The following is a 23,360-nucleotide window of genomic DNA, read 5'->3' on the forward strand; positions in this document are numbered from 1 at the left end:
ATCCTCTGTTGCTGGCTGGCCTTCATCAGGGGCTGGTGGTGGATTGGCCCCTGCTCTCCCTCCCCATGGCAGTGGGGAAGCCTCTGAGCTCCCAGGGCTTCTCCTACACCCATCCACCCAACCCGGCCCTCTCTCCAAAAGGAGAAGCAGCTCCTTAACCCAAACCACTCCAACCAGATAACCTCTTTCTTGGGAAAAAACCACACAGGATGAACTTGCAATCAAATATCCGACTTTCTAATGGCTGGGTTAGAGCAGGGAAGGAAGGGAAGAAACGGGGTTTGGCTCTGGGTTTGGGGACTGCACCTGGCTCTGCATCTGTGTTCAGAGCGGGAAACTGGGGCAAGTTTTCTATCCCACACGGTAGCAGCATCTGGTTGCTCCTTCCTGGCCATGAGCTTTGAAACCATCTACAAAACCTGAGTAAATAAATAAGTACAATAGGTCGCAGCATACCCAGTGGGACTATCCATGGAAAAGGGAAAATATGTATCATGGGGAAAAACCGCAAATCCTGTTCAGCTGCTCCTTTCTGTTTCATTTAACGCACTTGAAGGCGGCCGGGGTGGGAAAATGCTTTATTCGATTACTGGGCTGTTCACACCAGCCTCAGCGGGGCCGGGAGAGCCTCGTCCCAGCCAAACCTGAACGCAAAGAGGGTCCATTTCAATCCTTTTACAACAGTCACGCCACAGTTCATCCGCAGCGGCCCCAGGAAAATGACAGGATGACAAAGCCGGTGGGATGCTCTGACAAGCAGAGCCTCCCCCATCCCTCCCTGGGGACAAACCTGCCCCACTGGCCACCCACTGGCCACCCACCTGGCCGCAGCAGGTGCTGGCCCTGCCCTTTGCAGACCAAGAGCCTCCTCTGGGTTTGTGCATCCTGCTGGGAGGGAGCTGCCCCTCGCCCAGCCTGGGATGCCCCAAAGCGGGGTCCCCCGCAAGCGAGACATGCGCTCCCCCTTCGCTCCGCCAGCCAGCGCTGCCTCAAACTTTCCAGGGCAAGGCTACGCTGCCATCCTGGTGTTTTGTCCACGGCCACCGGGTTTATGGGACACCAGGGAGACCCCCCTTTTCCTCCCCTCGCCCTCCCCGCACAAGCATTTTGTTTTTCTTCTTGATTAGTGGAAAAAATTCCTGAACCTGTCAGAGGGAAGGAAGGTCTTTTCTCTCTCTCTCTCTCTCTTTTTCTCTCTCCTCAGTCCATTAGTGAACTACAAACAATTTCCATCATCACGGTGAAACGCTTTTTCCACCTAAATAACACCTCTGCGGGCTGTAAAGGTGCAGGACCCTTTGCAGAGCCCCGCCCTGTCCCGAGAGATGCCCTCCCGGGGCCACACCGGCGCGGGAGGGGGGTGGTTGGTCCCCATCCTGCTTTCCTGGGACAGGCACAGCCAGCCCAGGGCTTGGGGCACTGCGGGCACCTCGCAGAAACGCAGGCACCTCCTGGGGCTTTTCCTCACAGACATCAAGCCAGCGTGTGTCGGCTCATGGCAAACCTCCCTGCCCTCCTTTCTAGGGGCAGCCAGTGTCCCAGATGCCAGCTCTCCTGAGTGCCCCGCCAACCCGCTGACATCCATGGAGCCTGCTGGCATCCCCAGCCGAGGTCAAATCCCCAGATTTCACCCTGGGGAGTGGTGAAATCCCCTCCATGGACATGGCCATCCCCGGGACCTCTTCCGCACCCGGCTGCGCACGCCTGGCTGAGCTCCGTTGTCCCCTGTGCAGCCCTGCCTGCGCTGGGGGACCCCGGCCCTGTCCCGATGGAGGGGAGAGAGAGTTATCCCGCCTGCCATGGGCGCTGCAGAGTGCCCCCTTACTGCCCCCTGCCCAATTTGGGCAGCCAAAGCGCTCGTGTGGGTGGGTGGTGTGGTTCACATATGACCCCATGCGTGTATGCTGGGCCATCCATGTGCTGGACCTTCATGGAGTGAAGCCTGACGTTGCTGGGGGAGAAGATCCCCTCTGGGACATCCAGAGCCCTCCGGCCGGCCGCGAGCTGCGACCAGGCACACAGGTCTGAATAAGGGCTTCTCTCTCAGAACGCACCTTGGTTCATTCATCAAACCTTTTCCTGCGCTGATGCCATCTGCTTTTGTCTCCGACGCCATCGCTCGCAGCCGGCTCTGGGCTGCAGGGACCAGCAGTAGCTAACACCTTCCCCTCTGCTCCTCCCCAGGTCTGTGCCGGGATTCATCCTGAAAAATAGTTTGTCCTCGTGTGGAAAACACCAGAGCAGAGCTCCTGGAGGACAGAGCTTGCCTTCACTGACTGCATCGGCCAGCGGTGGCCAGGGCCAAAGGTCGGGGCATTTGGGAACTTGGGATTTTCCAAAGCTGCTGGGGCAAGACCTGCAGTGGAGCTGCTTGCCCAGCATCTCTGCACCATCCGTCCGTTATTTTTGCAGCATGCGCGAAAAAAAAATAAATCACAGCAAACATTTTGAAACACGCGTCATTGACTGTCAAGCCACAAACCTCCCCGCTGCCCGGGTCCCCGCTGTGTTTGGGTTTCTGCTTAATCGCTTCCAAACAGCTTCTTTTATTGAGTTAGTAATTACAAGGGGGTCATTTCCCTCGAGGTTACTTTCCTCCGGGCTTCCCCATGGCCTTTGCTGCGAACCCAAGGGCTGTTTGGTATCTGCCCGGCTGGGGGAGGAAAAATGGTAGGTGAGCCCTGCCATAATTGTATATTTTGGTCTCTTCGCCCCCCTGGCTCCTCTGCCCAGAGCCCCACAGACCCACCACTGCGAGTGGGGCTCGCACCTTAACCCAGTGCCTGCACTGCCTGCAGGGAGGCCCCAAGGTCTGGGGTTCCCTCCACTTCCTGCCTTCTTCTTGCTCATTTTTTTGGGAGGGGGGGTGTCTGTTGTTCCTTTAGCCCTGTGATGAAAGCTGAAAACAGCCGAGGCTGCCTGGCTTCCTCCCAATGTCTTTTAAGATGGGAGATTCCCAAGGCTGCAAGAAGTTCCGTTGGTCACGGGCAGATCATGGCTCGGGGAGGGGCAGCGTCGTTTGGTCACGGTTCACATGAAGGCGAGCGGGGAACAGCTGCACGCTCGGGCAAGGGCATTTTGGGTTTGGGGTTTTTTTTTTTCTTAAATAGCTTTTAATCCTTCATATTTTCCTCCCTCTTTGTACACGGCTTTTCCCTTGGCACAGCCAGCTTCTCCGCCCCCAGGGCCCACCAGGCACTGGTGCATGGACAGCAAGATGGGGCCACCCTCTGACACATTCCCATCCCAACCCCGGGGTCCCACGGGATGGCAACGGCTCCCTCCAAGCCCTCTCCCAGGCACATCTGGAGCGTGGGCAGGGAGGGCAGCGGGACAGGGTGGCCACCATGGCGGGGACGGCTTATGCCAGGGAAGCACAAGCCAAGCACGGGGAGGGAAATACCTGTGTGGGCTTCGTGCCACGTGGCTGGGCTGAAGAAGGCTCTTCCTTCAAGCCATGGCCAGGTGGGGGGGAGACTTTAAGCAGTTCGTATTCCTGAGTGACAATAAAAGAAGCAGTCAAGGGTCTTCCTGGGCCTGGTGAGGAAACACTTGCAAATTGATTTTTTGCTTCGTTTGGCCACACAATGGCTTTAGCACTGCAAATCACAGAATGGTTTGGGTTTGAAGGGACCTTAAAGATCATCTAGTTCCAGCCCCCCTGCCATGGGCAGGGACACCTCCCACTGGGCCAGGTTGCTCGAAGTCCCATCCAGCCTGGCCTTGAACACTTCCAGGGATGGGGCATCCACAACTTCTCTGGAAGATCCTCAATGATAAAAACCCCCAAGCCTGGCTTTAAAACATGGAGGTTTGCTTTTTACATTTGAATGTCCCATCGAGCTCCCGCTCCTGTGTGCCTGATACTTTTGGGAGCCGTGCTCTCGCAGGAGGACCCACCGCCGAAGCTTCTCTTGCCGCCTCCAAGGCTGGATGCGTTTCCTCCAGCAAAAGCTGAACCTCCTGTGGAATGACACATCCCGAGGCCGGGCCTTTAGGTGAAGCTGCAGCCGAAGCAATTAAAGCAGGGAGAGTTGCCAAGGCTCCCTGGGCTCCTCCGAGATCACCTGTAGCAACCAAGTGAGCCAAGCTGGAGGAGATGCTTTCTGGCGGCGTGCTGCAGCCCTCCCGGGGCTTGTTTCGGGATTTCTTTCCCGAGCTTGGCTTTGCGGGGTGGATGTAAAGCAGCTGCTCCAGCTGCCTGCGCCCCACGCTGACCCGTGCTGAATGGGTGCCAAGGCGCGGCGAGCAAACGGCGTCCGGGCCAGCTGCCGAGGTGTCAGCTCCAGGCTCCCGGGCCCGCAGCTTCTTTCGGCACCTATTCATTTCCAGCTGTTAAAAGCAGAGGTGCATGCTTGCGGATGGGGTTGCATGCCTTTCCTCCCACCCCCAGCCCCAGTTTGCCAGCCCCCTGGGATGCCAAGTCTTTCATCCCACCCCAACCCGGTCCAGGCTGATGCACCCATGCTTCCTGTACCCCTCTTTGCACCCCTCGCTCCCCAAAATCCCTCCTGACAGGCCCTCAAGCTCAAAAAAGCCTCACGCCAAAAACCTTTCTTGTCACCGGGTTATCCTAAGGAAGTCAGAGCAGGGATGTGATTATTATCCTTGCTGTGATTTTGCCCGTGCTTTCCATCCTCGAGGGCGGATGGAGCTCACCCCTACTCCAGCTCCCTTCAGAGGATCAGGGAAAACGTGTCCTCACCCCAAAATGAACCGTGCTGGAGCAAGGAGCACACTTGGGAGTGCCAGGCTTGTCCACCAAGGACAGCTGGGAGCACACCCGGAGACCGAGCTCCCCAGGCTCACCATTGCAGCACAAGCCCCCGCTTGGCTCTACGCTGCACTAGGGGTGCTGTGTGTGTGCGGGGGGGGGGGGGCCCTGAAATTGAGGTACGGGGCAGCGGCTGCCTTGGCTCCCCCCGGCCTCGTGCCCGAGTGCCCCTTGCCAGGAGGAAAGGGAAATGCAACGGCCTTTCCGACCGAGGGAAGGACCGCCGCTGTCTAGACGATGTGACTAACGAGGGAAGGGGCCGACTGTTTGTACAGCTTTGGGGAGTGTAAACACCGCCGACTGTCCCAAGCCCTTTCAAAGCAGAGGAATCCGGAGATCGGATGAAAGCACAGGGAAATTCTGGCCGGGTGTCGGAACAGAGCAGCTACGGAGAAGGGGAGCTCTTTGAGATGAAATCCCCAACACCTGAGTCATTTCAACCCAGCCCGAGCGCTGGGCGACGGGCGGGAAGGCGGAGCGTGGCACCACCGGCTGCGGGCAGGGCTGCGCGTGGGCTTCCAGGATTTTCCCAGCTTTGGTTGCTTCTCTCTGCAATCTCAGAATTAAGCATCCTGAAAACGAAACTGGAGGCCCTAGGAAGCCTGCTCTGCCCCACGGTGAGCTGGTTTGGCCTCTGCATTTTGTTCAGCTCACAAAAGAAAGAGAAAATGCTGTTTGAGAGGTGGTTTCTTTTTTTTTTCCTTTTTTTTTTTTTTACAACTTTAAATACAGTACTGAGTATAAATTAATCTTACATTTAAAAAAAAAGGCAAAAAAAAAATTAAAATAAAATAAAACCTCAACATCTTTACAAACCAAAGGAAACAGATTTTGGAACAGGAAAACAAAGTGTCTTAAGACTTGAGGGCTTGGGGACGGAGGGAGGGAGCGACGTGCTGCCTCGGCGGTGGTAGGAGAAGTGCTCTGGGCTTGCAGGAGGCGAGGGCTGGGTCCCTCCACAACTTGTGGCAGCTCTCAGGTCACAGCTTCACCTCCTTCCCCCAGCTCCCGCTGGGGGCTTTGCCCCAAAACAGGGGTGCGTGTGTGTGCGAGGGGGGAAGCGGCTGGAGGCAGGAGGGGAAGGGGAGGGCTGCCGCGCCAGCTCTGCTCAGGCACTTTCTTCATGTGTAACTCTGGAGTGCCCAGCACGGCATGATCCGGGGCCGGGACCCCAAGGTGACACTGGAAATTCCCATCATACGTAACATTTCTGCTAATGGCGAGTGAGTATTAGGTGTGCAGAAATAGCCCCCGCACACAGAGTCCTCCTCCCTCCTCTGGAGCAGGCAGTGGCCTGGGAGGAACTCAACAACTGACCATCCAGTTGCCCTCCGAGTCCTCCTCGCTTAGAAGAGCTCATTTCTGTCTCAGATGACTGCTGCCAACTGCAAAGACCATCCTCATTTCCTTCTCTATATCTACACAGACCAACTTCCAAGCTAGGTGTGCTGGGAACACCTAACGGGCAAAAATCCAGAAGGAATTTGAGAGGGAAAATGTGAGGAAAACGATGGGAGATGCGGGGACATCAGCAGGGGGAGAGCAGTGAAGAGATGGTGTGCAGGACACCCGTGAAGGGGTTAAAAACCTCGAGGGAATGGCGTGATTCTGCTTTGAGGACCACAGAGCAGGCAAGGACAGCTCATGGAGATTAAGTCATGCTTCTAAGTTTGGCCGTTGTTGGTCTTGTTGTGGTGCCGCTTCGCCTCCTGCAAGGAAGTTGTGCTGGGGGGTTGGTGGAGAGTGAGAGAAAAGGGCAACAAGACAGAGAGAGATCAGATGATGTCTCTGCCCGTCCCGTCTCGGACCTCGCAGGCACGTTGCACTAACAGTGTGCTTTTCTGCCGGCCCAACGAAGCCGATGCGTGCATGTGCCGCCGAGCTTCCTGCCACCGGGGAATGAAATCCATTTAAGAACATATATATATATATATATATTTATATATGTATGTATAAATACACATACACACACACGCACGCACGCACACGTATATATATATATATATATACACACAGATACACGCGCACACATACAGAGCAAAATTAAAAAATAATTTGAGTCCAAGCCTGGAAAGTTGAATTCTCCACCAGCATGTGCAAAAATGGCTCCCCTTGGCAGGGGCCGGGGGCGTGGAGACGATTCTGCCGCTGTCTGCTCCTTCCCCACGATCCAAACACCTTCCAGTCAGCACCAGGAGCAGGAGGGGAAAGGGAGGGGGGGAATGCATTTGGCTTCTTTGTTGTTTGTGGTTTGTTTTTTTTTTTCTGTTCTGTTTCCCCGAGATGTTGTAAATCTTAGTGGTTTTGGTTTTTCTTTTTTAAAATAAAATATACGCCCACATGTTAAAAATACATATCTGTCCAGGTAGGGCGATAAAAGTCCTTAGTGCATTTTCCATCATCGGTCGCTGCTAGCAATCTGAGATATGCCTGTTTTCAAAAGGTAGGTCCAGTGCAAGTGTTGATCTCAGGCGGGCCCCCAGCCTTACCAGAAACAGGAGGCAAAGAGAGAATATTCCCCTTCCACCCTCTGTCCATTTGTTTTTCTTCTCCTCTTCGAAGAAATTGGACCCACTTTCCTTTTCACATTTTCCATCCTGTCCTCTGGAGCAGGGAAGGCATTGTCCTGTCCTCGTTGCGTATTGTGGCTGTCGGGGTTCATGGTTTTATTTGTACTTTGTTCTTTTCTCATATATATATATATATATAGGTCATGTTTGTCATCCTTTTTTCTTGTGTGTAAAACTTTACAATTATGCTAATAAATGAAAGAAGGGAGAGGCTTTGGTGGGAGAAGGTCCACTGATGGAAAGGGAAGCACCAATTGCCGTCTGAATCAGACGTCGAGGCAGACGGACAAAGAGGAAAAGTTATCAATCCAAGGACCCCATGGGGGCAATACAGCAAATACATTAAATAAACCTGGAAGTGAAACAAAAACAGACACGGCATTAGAATATGTAACCCTCTGTCCCTGCAACTCCCCTCCTCTCCCATTTTCTCCTCTGGAAATGTTTGTGTTGAAGTGCCAGATCAGAAGCCCAAGAGGGCTTTTGACCTTCTCTATTTTTTCCCCTGGACAGCTTGAGCCAGAGCTGAGATTTGCATGGGTTTGCATAATTTCTACCCTGGGAACCTCGGGCTGGCCAGGAGGATCAGGATAATCAGAGCCCTCGTAGTGCTAAGCGTGGGAATACCAATCCCCAGACACCGCCTGGTGCCCCTCATCCCCATCTCCTGAAACGCCACAGGGTGGAAGCCCATCATCCCCTCTCCTGAGGCGAGGGCAAGGGAATGTGAAGCGAGCGGCCCGGGCTCATTCAAAGGGCTGCGGCACAGCTGGAGCTGCTGAGTCCTGAGCCAGGGCTTTCCCTGTTAGTCTGTGCCACCTCTCGCTAGATTCAGCTCCTCGGGTCCATGCCCTGGCTACTCTTTCTTTTCTGCAGCTTTCCCTCTCATGGGGAACCAGGGCTTATTCTCCTCTCCCTTGTACCAGTGAAATTCTTCTGATGACGAGGGAATTACTCCTGTTTACACAAGTCAGGGAGAGAAGAATCAGACCCTGGACTGACAAAGTCCAGATCTCTTGCCAGAGATTCCAGTTCTCCTTTCCCCTGGTATGACCCTTCTTATGCATGCAGGCTTCCCGCTAGGAGAGAGATGAACCAAAAGTGTTGCTGCTTTTCTTTTCAGTCTTTCTGCCAACTCAACTAATGAAATAAAAGGAAAAGGGATCCCCGGAGCAACATTAATTCTCTGCTTTCAACGGAGAATCAATAGAGAAAGGAGAACAGAAGTTGCTCCACAGAAGAGATGAATTACATGGACCCCAAGGGGATTTAGGTGTAGAGAGAAGTCAGGCGCGCTCTCTGCCTGTAAGGGAGGCAGAGAAAGGAGAGGGCAGGGCCAGAGAGCGAGTATGGTTGCAGCATGATCCTTCCACCTCTGCGAAGTGGAAGACCTCCTCTCCTTCCACCTCTCCTTCCACCTATTTATGCTATAAAGCCATAAATAGGATGCATGCGTTGGGTCCCAGCCTAGTCCTTCCCCCTCCTTCAACCCGGGCTTTATCACACCCAGGCCCTGCAGAAGCCCCACACTGAATGAGTGGTTGGTGCTGTGGGAAGCGTCCAAGGTGCTCAGGCAGAACTGTGTCCTGGGAGAGCATTTCTCCCAACGGGAAAAGCAGCTTGCTGTTACCTGCCTTGTGCTCTCTCTCCCCTGCCAGCACTTCTATGCTACGAGGATTTCTTTCAGCACTTTCTTATCGTTGACATGCTTGTACTTCTTATGTTTCCTCTTCTGCACCGGCGGTCGGCGTACTCGCTGCCTCTGTGAGACAGCGGCTGTGGTGAACGATGGCGACAAGCCTGCCAAAACAGAGAGGAGAGTGTCTGTACAGCGAGGGGCAGCCGGGTCACGTTGAAATACCTTTCTCCACACGCTATCAACAAAGAGCTCTGCAACAGGAGGGCCACAAGGCTTCCTTCTCCTATTCTTCTGTCCCTTGTCCTCTGTTCTTCACCGTCTCTGCCCTCTCCCTTTTCCCACGATGCCCTTCCTCTCACCTCTCACCTTCCCCTCCTTCATTTCCCTCTGTTTCAGCCCCTTGCTGGCAGGCAGACATCCTGGGAAATGTCCCTCAGCTGGTATAAACCAGTGAAGGCCCATGGGATTCACTGGAGCTAAGCAGATTAAAAACAGTGGAGGGCTCTTTCCTCTCTCCCCAGCCTCTCTTCTCACGCCTCCCTCCGCTCCACTAATGCCAAGATCCTTACGTTTCTGTTCACGTGGCCCTGGCCGGCTGTTCCTGGGGGGCTGACGGGACACTGCTTCACACCGACACTGCACGTGGTCCTCCAAAGGCACAACGACTTTTTTGAATTTTGGCTTCCTCTGGACAAATTCGATCTTGTTCACCTATTGGGAAGAGAGAGGCAAGCAAAAGATGAATACAGCTGCAGCTCCCACTCAGTAAAAATAATCAGTGTCAGTACCCTTCAGTACTGGCTTTCTTCCTAAAGGGTCAGAAGGCAGTTTATAGAGCACAGTTCAAATTCAGGGGTGGTGTGTACGGGAGCTAATTCTGCGCACACCAGCAGAGCAGACCTAGACCGGGCAAGTTTGGATGTGACTGGTTATTTCCCCCACTCCTAACTACTGCCACTGCTTAAGCAGGATGGCTGGTTGATCACGGACAGAAACATGGGATGCGCAGAACACGCTAGCCTGTTTCTGACAGCTGTGATGGCAGAGACCTAGGGGCAACCAGAATTAATTCCCACAGGATCCTACAGGAAGGGCAAAAGGAGAAAAACTCAGGCCCGATGCAAGCAAACGCAGCTTCACCCGCTCTGCTGAGGCCTGTCTGAATTTGTCTCAAGCTCTTTAATAACTCACAGGGCTGAAGCCCTCAGCTCTGTGTTTCACGGGATAGGTGGTGCTCTGGAAATTCCCTTGGACTCTCCACCAGTGCTGAGTCAGAGGGAAGACTCACTGCTCCACATCCCACCACAGGGCACGAGCTTTCTAGGGGGTCCTCCCACTCCAGGAGCAGCCCAGCCTGACCCCACTCAGCTTATCTTAGAAGACCGCAGTCCCTGAAGTGCTCCGCAAGCTATAAATACTTGCTCTGCCGCGCGTCTGGAATTGAATTCCTCCAAACCCACTGCCCCCAGCAGCATCCCTCAGCCAGCGCCGAAGCAGCCAGGCTGTTTATCTTTCCTTGAAAGCCCACTCCACACGCTTCAGACCACACGCTGCTCACTAGACAAACACTTCCAGCCAAACAATAGAGAGACCTCTGTCCTCAAAGAAACCATTTCCAGGTCACTTTTTCAGGCTGGCTTTTGACCTCTCACTTGTTTTTTCCACAAAAACAACTCCTGCTCCCCCCCACAATTTTCCCTCATTCCGCCTGGCTTTTCTGAGAAAGGAATTTCCTGATGAAAAGGGCTGTGTGAATACAACCTCTCCCAGCTAACCTCTGCCGCCTGCCTGGGGGAGTCTCTTACGGCTCAGGCAGCGGATTAGGACGGGATAAGCATTATTTTTAAACGAGCTGTCTGGGAGGAAGCTGTGAGGAGACCACTGGTAGCTGTGAGGAGGGCAGGATCAGAGCAAGGGGTTAGCCGTCAGGTGTCTGGTTGCTGCTGGAGCGGGTCAGGAGGTAACCATGGGGCTGAGAAAGAGGAGAAGCTGCTCCAGTGCACATTCTTGGGAAGAAGCTGCAGCAGCAGGGGCGGGGACGGAGACTGCCACTGCAAGCCCTTCACTTTTTGCATCAAAAACAGTTCCCGCGATGAAAGCATCCTGTTTCTTCTGCTCTAACACAGCAGACCAGGCCACCTCCGGCCACAGAAAGAGCGGCAGCAGGGAGCTGCAGCTGGGGCCGGTGCCCTGTGGCTCTGCTGTGGTGACAGTCCCCAGATGCTGGACAGCACCAGCCCTCCCAGCAGCTGGCAGGGATGTCACCCCGCGCCAGGGGCTGCAGCGCTCCATGGCTAACGCAGAAGACGTGACTGCAGAGGGGGTGTGAGGGAACAGGCCGCTGTGCGAGCCTTGCACCCGAGAACCACTGTGGTTTTGGTTTTGGGGGGTTTTGGGGTTTGGGGGGTTTTTGGGGGATGGAGGTGGGCTGTATGAGGAGGCAGCGGTGGGAATTGTCTCCCTTACCTGGATGTGCCGGACGCGAATTTGGGTGGGTCGACACTGCACGTTGCGATTGTTGCAACACCCGGAGCAGCGCTGCACCTCCACGCAGGGCGGCCACACCACAAAGTTGGCGTTGGTGCTGTCCACCATGTTGCGGGAGATTTCAAAGACCACCGCCCGCGTCTTGCACTCTGCGAGGACAGCTGGCTCTGCTGCTGCCAGAGCATCTATGGAGGGCCAAGAGAAGAATGGGAGATGAAAGGGCCTTTGCAGCTGTTACCAACCCACTGCAGCCACCTCTACTGGAAGAGAAAGACCCCACACGGCTCTCCCACACACACTCATGTTCTTTCTCCTTCTCCCACCCCTCCAGCTCCCTCCCTGGACAGAACCGTGCCTTGTGGAGGAGCCCCCAGTAAAAAGATGCTTCTCACTGGAGGGGCAGTCCTAGGTAGGAGATGACACTTCTTAAGAGCAAATCAGCACCAGCAGGATTTAAAGAAGAGCAGCTTGCAGAGCTCCAGACTCCCTCTCCTGCCCTCCTGAAGCGTAACACCCAGCTCCTACATGAGGCCCAGAGCCTCCTTCTCATCTGTCTACACATCCATGCACACTATAACCACTACCCCCCCACCAACATATATCTCAGGCATGCATCTGCACCCACCCACAGCTTCTCAGGTGAGTACCCCAACAATCACAAGGTGCAACACCCCTGACTCACCTAGGCTTCGTCGCTCTCGAGACAGGGCCACGGGGTTTTGACCAGGCTGAGTTGCATTCAGGTCCAGGCTCGAGCTATCCTCCTCTGAAAAGGGAAAGACATGACCTAATAGCACCAGGTAGAGGCAGGAGAAGATGGGAGGCGCTTGTGCTCTGCTCATCAGGCAAAGTGCAGAGATGTGGGATAAGCCACAGCCCCAGTACGTCATGCTAGGTGTAAATCCACCAGCAAGGTCACAGCTGTGCTGGGGCATGGAGACTCTAGGTTTGCTCTTGGCTCAGATTAGGCAGCTCAAAGCAGCAAGCCTATAGGGAAAGAGGGGTCCCAGTCAGGTCTGGGACAGGAAAACTCCAGCTCAAGAAGGACAAGGCCTACGGCAGGGCTTTCTGATGTCAGAGAGGAGTAGCAGAGGGATTCAGATCAGCTGGCTAAGATCAGGATACAGCAAGGAGGATCAAAGACCAGATGGAAGCAGAAGAAAGTTTGGTATATAACACCCAGGTGCCTTGCTGGGATGGCTTGGGACTGGGAGAGTCGGGGTGTGAGGGGGCAGGTGAAGGGGACGATGAGTGGGAAGTGGGGTGCTTGCTTTCTCTCTCTCAACTCACCACAGCCACTTTAGGTTAGAGTCAGTTTTACAACAGAAGAACAGACAAATGAGGTTGAAATGGCTTTTCCCCTATCCTACTCTAAGGTATCCTACTCTAAGCTGCAGGATTTGGAGGTAGTTCAGTCAGCGATGGAAGAGGAAGGCAGATAGCATTCAGGCCAGCCCTCAGCAGTTCCCTCCCACCCCACTGCTTTTTCCCATAGGAAGTGCTGAATAGAGAAATGCCCATAATCCCCATGGAGCACTCCAACACGCAGCCCCTCCTGAGCTCTGGACAATGGCCGCGCTCAGAGATAGCTCCCACCCCGCCACAGCTCTTTCCTTCTCTGACCCGCTTTAGCAGCTGAAGGAAGCTGAATGGACGTCAGCATCAAGGGAGCAATTTTCTTAAAGGGAAATTTGGGGCCAGTGGAAGATCTCTGTTTATCAGATGTGCGGTGGAGCAGACTTCCCACACCTATCATGTCCCATCCCTCTTCCTCAGTCCTGCCGTAGTGCAGCCCTCATAAGGGGAAGCAGGGACATTGCTCTCCACTCAGCTCTGAAGCAACTGCTGAAGGATTTGGGATGGGTGCACCGAGGCTATATTCACAAGGTAGAAATCATGTGCCTGTGCAGTCAACAACTATGTGTGAGGTGGACAGGCAGACACCCTTTAAAGTGGCTAGAGAGGTGTGATCAATTCTAGGGCACCATTCATCTCACCCTGAGACAGACAACTAAAATGAGATCTGGTGGATTATGCTCTAGAAGAGCATGTAGTTCTTCAGGGGCTACAGAGGGTGTCTGGATGACTGGCTTAGATGGTCATGCACGCTATGCAGGCAGCCACAGTTAAGGGAGATGACCCCCCCTCTACACACCTCTGTGGTTGCGCCTACGTTAGTGTCTAAGGTCAGGAGAGCAGTATCTCAGCTCATCTGCCTCCTGGAGCTGCCTAATCCTGGCTCCCTGTGCAGTCAGTGGAGGGCAGCAGCTGTGACGTGTACAGGTGCACGGACAGCACAAGGGAATAGTTCCAGCCAATCTGGGGTTATTTTGCTAATACACTTATTTGCTAATAAGTGTATTCTGTACAAGGCAAGCAAATGGTTATGCCCCTTGGTCACTATCTGGGAGCAGATAAGAGCCACAAGGTGCAACGAGACAGCTTCACAGCACCGCTTTCTGTTTCCCTGACCAGCTTTTCCCATCTGGGACCTGAAGTGAAACCAGTGACTCGAAGCTCTGCAGCCTTCTCTCATTCCCCTGGGCTTTTCAAGCCAACGTGAGAAGCCCATTTCTTAACCGTGAGGGTGGTTAGTAACTGCAATAGAGATGTAGCTGTTCCTTAGACACGGGGACATGACAGACTGCACGCATCTTCTCAGCCACTCCTTCCCCACCCCTCCATCCTGTACTGCCTGGCATTTTATCAAACGAGGGTGGGGGCTACCTTTTGCGCAGAGGTTGAGTTGATGAGAGGAGAGAGAGGGGGGAAAAAATAGCAACAACTGTTGACTCGAAACAAATCTCCTATTGAAAACCGGGTCCCTCCCTCCCCCAGGTTGTCCTTCTACACCCTGGGTCAGCACTGAAGAGGGTTGGGGCGGGGGGACCAGCCTGGGACAATCCAGCATAGCTAATTTTGGAAGTTGCCCCATTGTGTGGCTCCTGAACGAGGAGGAGGGAACTGGTGAGGGCAGGGAGCGGCCGTGGAGGTGGTGGGGAGCCTCGTCGCCTCTTTCTAAGGCAAACAATAGCTGAACGCAGCTGGTGCCCTCCCCCTCACTTTCCCCCCCTGCCCCTCCAGGGCCGTTTTGAAAGGCAGCGGGAATGCTTTTGAGACTGCGCCAGTGGTTGGACTGGCATAGGAAACAAAAGCAGGAAATTCTGTTCCCCCGTAGATAGTGTCTCGGCAAGGATTACAAAGCTCCAAACAGACAAAACACGAGAGAGAAGGCGAGCTGGGGGGGCCGGGGGACGACGGGCGGGAGCAGGGTTAGAATAGAAAGGAATTCGCTCTGAAGAGACCGTTTATAAATAAATTCCTGGGCCAGCCCAGCCGCCGTGGCGCGTGCTCCAATTCCCACACGTGCCGACCCCTCCACGCTTCGCCGCTCCTGCCGCTGGCTGCGCTCAGCCCTGGCCAAGTGACCCCGAGGCACTGCAGCCCCCGGAGCTCTTATCTACGGACAGGAGGTGAAGCGACGCTACCCTGACTTAGCCCCTGTCCCGTATCTCACCCATGGACACGTGCTCTGCTGCTCCCGTCCTAAGAGCTTCTTGGAACTCATGGCCTTTTGTGGATGCTAAACCTGAGAACCCGCTCAACCCTTTCCTCCTCTGTCACCCTATTTCCACCTCCCATTTCTCCACCTCCTAAACTGATCCTTAGCCAATTCAAGACCTGCTGCCTGTGCATCTCTCAGGGTGAAAAGTGCTGACCTCAGTTCCTGGCACTCACCTTGCCCATCTCCTATCATTTTTGGAAGCCAGTGTCCCTCGATAGAACAGTCAGTTAGCAGGAGATCTAAAAAGGCATCTAGTTGCTTAACTCCTACAGGTTTCAGAGGGGTGAGGTGTGTAAATAGCCACGTCTTGGCTCCTGAATGGTTCATATATATGTATAGCGAGGTCTGTTGATAGTGTGCCTGCTGGAAAACAGAATATCGCCTCCCTCCCCGCAAAAGAGTTAAGTAAAAATAGAGGAGTGTTTGGTGAAGAGGAGATTTACCTACGGAGTCTATCCGCAGGGCACGCTGGAGGTCGCTGATGGAGCGCACTGAGCTGCCACCCAAAATCTCATAAATGTCTTCGGGTATGGGGTCCCCCTGCCAGATGACAAAAAGAAAAGAAGGGGAAAAACAAGCATTAGAGGGGTCATCTGCAAATACTGCGCCACAGAGCGGGAGCGGGGGGAATCAAAGGAGCACAGACGAGGCATGACAGAACCAGCGAAATGCAAAAGACATGCCCTCATGAAGGCACAAGCCTGAAACCTGAGAAAAAGCGAGAGAGCCCCTCTTGCTGCCTGTCACAAAGCGGATGGGAGACTGAAAAAGCCCCAAAATGCCTGGGCTTTCCAGCAGAGCCCTGAACGCTATGCAAGCAGCCAGCAAGGCTTCCTTCTCCGGTGCTGTATGACTTCTCCAGGTGGCCTCTCATTCCTGCTGCCTGCAGTAAAGGCATTTTAACAGACTTCCCTTACGCTATCAGATAAAACCTTCCCAATATTTCCCTCTGTTATGAAACTCCCTCACGGGCTTTGTGAGATATCGTGTGTATGTGCGTGTGCGTGCGCGTGTGTTTTCAAACCACAGTGGCCCAATAATATCCATCATTTGCATACTCGTTAAAAAAAAAAAAGGTGGGGGTTGGAGAGGAAGATTGACCTTCGCAGCTGAGCTCGCTGCTGGTGAAACCACAAATGCTGCAGGGAGGACATGAAAGGCTGTTTGAGATGGTGGGCTGAGGAGCCGATTTGGATGAAGAAACACATGGGAGTTTGGATGCCATTGCAGGCTAGCGCAAAAAAAAAATTAAGCAAGCAGGTTTATAGACATCAGATGATGGCCAAAATCAGCGTTTGTGCGGGCAGGTGCAACGCCATCAATCTCTTGGGAATTTTACTCTGGCACCAGGCTTGAATGGGCCCCAGTGACAGCACTTAACGAGACTACAAAGGAGCAGTGTGGGAAAGCAAGCACTGATTAAAACATACTTCCGAAAGACTAGAAAAAGAGACGGAGGAAAGTACTGGCCAAAGTGTTTGCTTAGCTCCTACCTTTCTTCATTCAGGGCTACTCATGCGGAAAAGCTGCTCTTTCAGCCGGGTGCTGGATGCCTTCTGAGCCACAGCCCTACACATGCCCCTGTAACTGAGAGGAGAACTTGGCTCCTGTGCTTGTGAAACGCAGGGATTTTCGTGTGGGTTTTTACGGACAGTTGGTGGCATGCGTGTGATCCTCCTCATGTACAGCTATTTCTTCCCTGCCTGCGTTCAGTGTAGAACATTTCCCTTCTGCTTGGAGTCGAGGAAAACCACCAGGCAGGTGGTTAAATGCTGGCTTTTAAACCGTGAGGGCTTTAGCCCAAACCTATGGCCACGTTTGCAAGGCAGCTTGAGCCTGGCGCTCTCCCACACGTGCCTGTCCCTTGGCCACCTGCCCTTCGCCTCTACCATCAGGGCAATAGGAGCGCTCCCTCCTCAGCCCTGTTAGCCCACCCTCTAATGCTATAACTTAAACTAGGACACGGTGGCTTGAAGGCTGCTGCAGCCCAAGTCAGGGGGCAGAAATCTCCTGGGACAGCCGCAGAGCAGACAACGCTAGTGCCTTAAACCTCCTCAGCCAGATCCACCAGAGCGCTCGAGTCAGATCGAGCCTCTCTGCCCCACTCCGTCCCTGTCACTGTCACATCTCACCACAGATCTGGCTGTCCGCCTGCAGCAAAAAGCAGATTTTAGATCCCCAGGCATTACTTCTTCAGTCTCCGAGGGAGAGGGAAGCAGCGTCAGTGATTGAATGCACAGCGAGAGAGAGACTTGTGTAATTCAGGGATCACTGAATAGCTGCGAAATGAAGATGCCTTCTGACAACTCCTGCCGCGTGAGGAAGAGTGGGACCAACAGCCCAGTGCCGGAGAGGCTCTGCAGCACTCCCTGCCTTGCGCCACACACGGCGTTTACTGGAGAAGGGATCATTTGCAATTCCCAGTACTTGCAGCCAGAGCTCAGCGCTGGGCGGTGAAATTGCAGGCTTTTTAATGTTTGCACCTGTCAGCCAAACGCATTTGTGTACGAATGCTGCTGTGCACGGATGCCCCTGGTCCTTCCTGACACTTAATACATGTAGGAAATGGAACTTTATTTTAAACTCTGGCACTCGCTAGGGGAGAGCGTGGGCAGGTGTTACGAGACTCAGTGACTTTGGAGGCAAGCTGGGAGGTGTCACCTTGCTAACTGAGCAGGGGAAACAGATAGGAATCAGGGATTGCAAATGCAGGCCCTCAGGAGCCGGATTGCTGGGGACTGCCTGTAGGAATAAACTCCACTCCCTGCTCCCAGCAGCCGTTTTAGGTGCCAATTTTTTCGTGTTGCAGATACTATCAGCATGGCTACGACGTATCACCAGCCCACATGGCTCATAATCCTGTCCTCCTCCCCGGGGGTTGTGAGGCAGCTCTGCCAGCGACAATTGCAAGCCTGTGAAGCTCCTTACTTTCCTCTTGTGCCACAGAACCGTGTCCAAGCCTGGCCTAAGAGCAGCTACCTGAGCTGCACGGTTTGTCCTTGCTCCATCTGGGGTCTGTGTTTGGGAACAGCCATGCCCCTGGTCCCCCATCCCAGCCCTATGCCTGGGAAGCTCTGAGGTCAGGGCACCGCACGCACTTGGGCTCAGTGCACTCGGTGGGAATGGGACACAGGGAAGTAGAGGTCCACCAGCCACCTCCACCTGATCCCATGGGGTCAGAAGGTGGAGGAACAATGCAGGTGGTGGGATCCCCAACAGACCAGCCCCAGCAGCCGGTGCTTTTCCTGCTTAGCAGCTCCTCTGGAATTATTTGTCTAGCACAGGTTAACAATCTCCTTTTTTAACTGCACGGCAGATCAAAGACGACTTTTGTCTCAATGGACTCCTGGCTGGCTGTCAAGTGCCCCAAGGCCTGGCCTTGTATTCCTGCGAGGCCCTGAATTCCTAGAAGAAAGTAAGTTTGTTCTTCCCTCCCTCCCTCCCTCTGCCCCCAGTGCCTGGCTCTCCCCCCGAATCGCAGGGGCACACCCCACTCTGCCAGTCCCCTGGCAGGGACGTCCCCTCCCCTTCTCCCGGCTGCTGACACTTGGGGGGTAAAACCCACGGCGCACCTGAGACAAGGCAGCAGAGCACCTGGGTGGCTGCGATGACATCGCCGGGGCCTCTTGGCATGTCCCCTTTGCCTCCCTCCTCCCAGGTGTCAGCAGCGCTGTTTGGCAGCTGCAAACCTATGCCATCCCTGCTCCCAACACACATGTTCTCCCCAAATCAGCGTTCTCCCCAACCCCACCACCCCCTGCCTCTGCAGCTTTCTGCCAACGTATGCTTTTGAGCAGCAGGGATGCTGAAAGGACCCCTTGCAATCAGCCACTGCAGAGGTGGCACAGGGAATATGCAGGGCTGTGCTCCAGTCCTCCCTCCAGCTATTCACAGGCAAGAGTCTTGCCCGAAGGCGCGTCTCATTTGGTAGCACAGCAGATACAGAGGAGGAGGGAGAAGAGATTGTGCAACTGGCAGGGAAAGCAGACCCTCAGGGCTCAAAGGAACCAGCCAAGGACACTCCCAAGGTGAGGACTCCTCCAGTCCTCTTTTTTTGGGTGGTGTGTCTCCACGCCCACGTGTGACTACACACAGAATGGTAGCAGCAGCACTGGCCCAGGGCAGGGAAGCACCCAGCTATCTGCTCCTCTGCCCAGGAGAGGAGGACTTTCCCGAGCACCTCCACGCAGACCACAGCAGGGGATCTTCGCAGCAGGGTCTCGAGTGATCAGCCAGGCAAAAAATCCCAGACAAACAGCATTTTTTAATTCCCTCTGAAGCGGATGTGAGGACCCCAAGGGGAGACTCCACGGCATTCTCTGGCAGAGGGCAAGACCAGCAGCACCTGCCACTGGCCTGATAATCCCAGAGGCTCTTTCTCCCCAGCCACAGGACTCCCACCCTTCCAGCAGAACTCCCAGGTACAGGGGGACCCCGACACCCACCTGCCAGAGGACCACGCCTGCCTCTCCCCACAGCAGGCATAACCCTCCTCACACCAGCCCCTTTCACGTGGGACGGCAACTTACGTTTTCCTCCCTTAAAAGAATCCAACTTAATGTTTGATCTAGCCCACGTTCCTAAAATACAGCCAGACCTACCCACGCTTTTTCCCATTTCAAGGGGGACTCCACTGCCCCACCCTGCTCCTCCACACTCCCCCCCCACCTCCCCTGTGAGGGCTGGAGGCAGTTCCACCCCCTGGGGCCGGTCGGGTACCGGCAGCACTGGAAACAGCGCAGGAACCACTGTCATTCTCTCCTGCCGCTGCGCATCAGCTGATGGTGAGAGGGAGGCAGGGACGACTCGCCTGGCTCCTTCCACGAGCTCACCCCAGACGTGTCATCCATCCCAGCTTCCACTGCTATGTCCTTGTCACAGCCTTACGCTAGGAAGACTTGGGAAGAGCCCCGGAGCCTTGCACCAAGAAGACGCTATGGGGAGCTGGGATGAGGTTATAAGCAGGCGCCAGGCCGCACCCCATTCCTCGGGAATTCCAGAAAGCCCTGCCAGTGGGGCTTCACCCCACCACAACCACGCCAGGCTCAGCCCATCTCTGTAAATGTTGCAAGGCAACTATTACAGCCCGTGGGGCAAATGCAAATCGGGTTAGCATCCTCGCTTCCCAACTGGCAAATACCTTCCCACTGAGGCTCGAACGTACTCCCTCCTGCTGGAAGAGATCCAGGGCCCTCCAGCTCCAGATGGGTGTGATCGAAGAGGGAGAGGGACTCGGGAGGTTCCATCTCCCGGCTCAGGCCTCTGTTCCCCGTGCAATTTCTCCGGCAGGGCTGGGGAGGAGATGCAAGCCCCGTCCAGAGGATGACTATGGTTCAGCAGCCTGGTAGGAGTCGTGTGGTATGTGCCTGGTGCAGAGGTGCAACACACTGCCCTCAAACTAGATGTGGGGAATGACTACAGGCAGAAGCATCTACCTAAGCAGAAACCTTCTTGCTTCTCTGGTCACAAAATGACAAGTATCACGATTCCTCCCAAGAAACCTAGAGCCAGAATTCCCAAACTCTAACCCTACGAGGCTGTCATAGAGCTGTGCAGTCTTTTAACAGGATAACAGCACAGAATAACAGTCCCCTGGGATCAGACACTTCCATCTTCACCCTTCCCCAGCACCAACCATAGCTGATGTTTCATGTTGCACAGGAGAAAGAGATCTGAGCCACCCACAAAGGAAATACCATCCTCTGCCCAAAACAAACATAACCACTGGGCAGCCCACAGCTCTAACTGCTTCCCTTTGCGGCTTGAGCAAGGGCAAAACAGGCCCATAAGGAGGTGATGTGATGTTTCACACCCAACCCCTTCTCTGCCGCCCACAAGAGGGGCTGCCCAAAAACGGGGAAGGAAAAAAAAAAGAAATGATGCAAAGGGAGGAAAGTTTTGGTGGAGGGATATTTCCTGCCCCTGACAACCTCCACACTGCAGATACTCGGGTAGAGCTGAAGTGGGAACCGAGCACCAAGTGTAAATGGGAGGGACTTTCTGATCCCCTCAATCTGCACGCGATCAGACCACAAAATGCGGTGGGAGAGGTCAAAGGCTCCTTGTCCTTGACCACGGCTTGGGGTGAGGCTTTGATTTCCAAGCAGGGAAACCGAAGAGGGTTGGGGTGTACGTTCATCAGCCAAATCCCACCACCTGGCCCCCACCCTGTGCCCTGCTCCCTCCTGAGTGGAGCGTGCAGGGGGGCTGCAGGACGAGATGCTTGCGTGACCGTGTAAGCACAGCAGAGACACTCATCCCCTGCCTCTTCCCATGGCCCCAGCTGGAAACACACCTTCCCCAATAACCGTGTCACCCTGGTGCGGTGTCTCTAGCCACGCTGTCCCCTTCCTCGCCCCTTTCAAAGTGTGTGTGTGTCCCCCCTTGCCCTTTCTCCATCAGCCCCTTGGCGATGCCAGCTTGGGTTTCACGCCGGAGGTGGCAACCAAGCGGGCCTCGGTCCCCGATGCCAAAATAACCAGAGGGGGTGAGAGGCTCGGCAGAGGGGTGACAGCCGCTGGGTGAAGCTGCCAGCAGGGCAGGAGGCTGCGGGGTCCTCGGGGGCGCTCCCCATCAGCACCCCCTGCCCCGCCATTGAGCGGAGGGGGGGGGTCTTCAGCCCCATCTCCCCTTCCCCACCGGCCCGGCGATGACTCCAGCCTGGGACATACACGGGGGTGGGCTGATTTCCAGGGAAAGCCTCCCCCGCGGGGCCCGTCCTGAGGGGAGGCGACCGCCCCTGAGGGAAGGTGGGGGGGCAGCCCCTGCCGCCAGGGCGGGTAAATGGCCCCAACGGTCGCCCCTCCTGAGGGCCGGGGGGCGGCCGGCCCTGGCCGCCATTAGCGCGCCCCTGCCCAGCCCTTCCCCTCAGAACGGGGCAGGAGAAGCCGCCGCCCGCCCCCGCCGTGCAGCTCCGCTTCCCCCACGCACCGGCCACCTGCGGGGCGGGAGGAGCCGGAGCCGCCGCCGCCGCCGGTCTCCCCCCCGCCACACGCCTCCCCGCCGCCCCGGGGCTCGCAGCTCGGCAGCACCGCCCGCTGCCGGCGTCGGCAACTCACCTCCAGGCGGGCCAGGGGCAGGGAGAGGATGAACGCGAAGACCACGCCGAAATTCATCCCGACTTCAGGCCCCGCCGGCTGCGGGCACATGGACGGCGAGCCCCCGGGAGGGAGAGCGCTTCCCGCAGAGAGCCCCGCGGCCGCCCGGCCTCAGGCATGGAGGGCGCCGCGCCTTCCCATTCCCCCTCCGAGCCCGGCTGCGGGTGGGAGAGCGGCGGGAGCCCCTTGGGAGAAGAGGAGGAGGAGGAGGTGGCGGTGGTGAGGGGAGAGAGGGGTAACGCTGGGTGACTCGCCTGCTTCTGCGCTATCTCATAAGCCCGGTGGTAAAAATAATGCAGTCCCTCAAAATTAGAGGCATCCAGAGCCTGGGCCCCCCCTTCTCGCCGCAAGGGATGCTTCGGTGTTGCCTTTTGCTAGGTGGTCCACATGCTGGTTTTCCCTCTTGGCTGTCTTCCTTGTTGAAAGATATATACGTTAAAGGTTTTTACATGCAGGTAACGGTGATTGAATGTCCTCAGAATAAGATGCACAAAATGATAATTAAAAACTTTTCCAAAGTTTGGTACAAAATCCAAAAGGTAAAATCTCCTTCCCTCAGGTGTCCTTTTCTTAAAATGCTCCTTTTCTTCCTTACGCCCGCTTGGTAGTTTGGTTTTTTTAGCGAAAAGTTGCTACCGTAGGCTGAATTTCTTCCCCTTGCATTAGGCTGTGGCTTGGGTGCCTTTCTCGTTCGACGTGTCGGCGCTGCACTGGGACGTTGAGGTTTGCTTTGGGTTTGGAGACAGGTGAGAGCAAATGTTTTCGCTGTGGGTTGCGTGTGTGTGAGTGCGCCGAGCCTTGACAAGCCTCAGAGCGGAGTCACGGCTGCCTCCCGCGCTCTGTTGCGACAAGAAAGGGAGAGGAAAAAAAAAAAAAAAGAAAAAAAGCAGAAAAGGTAAAACTGAAGGGGAGGCGAGCGAGCCGATGGGTCTTTATTTTAGTCTGCGAGCTGCAAGAGAGACTAAACTGGCACTTGGGGCTGCTCCTTTTATAAAGGAGAGGAGATGGGTGGAGCATAACTTGCCATCCTCCTCTTGGCTGGGTATCAAGGCGAAAAATCTAGTGAGGGAGTAGCAGTCCATTGCTGACAAAATAAAAAGTGTGTTAATTTAAATGATAAATTAATTAAAAATGACTAATGCTGTAATAACCTGTATAATGTGGCTTTAATATCACATGAGGAACGGAGACAGAAATTCCTTTCTCCTCAGCAAGAGATAAGAAGAGA

At 54.9% G+C, this 23,360-nt stretch overlaps 1 protein-coding gene across 2 annotated transcripts; it reads right to left on the bottom strand.

Moving 5' to 3' along the window:
* Window positions 1-5,462: 5,462 nt before the first annotated feature.
* PDGFB (platelet derived growth factor subunit B) lies at window positions 5,463-23,098 on the bottom strand. Of its 2 annotated transcripts, none has more exons than XM_054186449.1 (7): window positions 22,094-23,098; window positions 15,479-15,575; window positions 12,153-12,236; window positions 11,450-11,655; window positions 9,553-9,694; window positions 8,975-9,144; window positions 5,463-7,696 (listed from the first exon to the last, which is right to left on the bottom strand). In XM_054186449.1, the coding sequence occupies exons 1-6, from the start codon at window positions 22,181-22,183 to the stop codon at window positions 9,008-9,010; spliced, it is 756 nt and encodes a 251-aa protein (XP_054042424.1). In that variant the 5' UTR covers window positions 22,184-23,098; the 3' UTR covers window positions 5,463-7,696; window positions 8,975-9,007. The 2 variants fall into 2 exon arrangements, with proteins under 2 accessions (XP_054042424.1, XP_054042416.1); XM_054186441.1 differs by having other exon boundaries at window positions 8,979-9,144; window positions 22,094-22,198.
* Window positions 23,099-23,360: the final 262 nt, after the last annotated feature.

This window comes from Rissa tridactyla, chromosome 1 (genome assembly GCF_028500815.1).
Source record: "Rissa tridactyla isolate bRisTri1 chromosome 1, bRisTri1.patW.cur.20221130, whole genome shotgun sequence".
In the NCBI taxonomy this organism is placed as follows: domain Eukaryota; kingdom Metazoa; phylum Chordata; class Aves; order Charadriiformes; family Laridae; genus Rissa; species Rissa tridactyla.

What these genes read in the sequence shown, in the direction of transcription:
- PDGFB (XM_054186449.1), bottom strand. Translation starts at nt 22,183, where the DNA reads ATGTGCCCGCAGCCGGCGGGGCCTGAAGTCGGGATGAATTTCGGCGTG. An exon ending in TGCCCCTGGCCCGCCTGGAG is followed by an intron (nt 15,576 to 22,093) that starts GTGAGTTGCCGA and finishes GTCATCTGGCAG; the next exon opens with GGGGACCCCATACCCGAAGA. An exon ending in CCTGCGGATAGACTCCGTAG is followed by an intron (nt 12,237 to 15,478) that starts GTAAATCTCCTC and finishes TTCCCTTTTCAG; the next exon opens with AGGAGGATAGCTCGAGCCTG.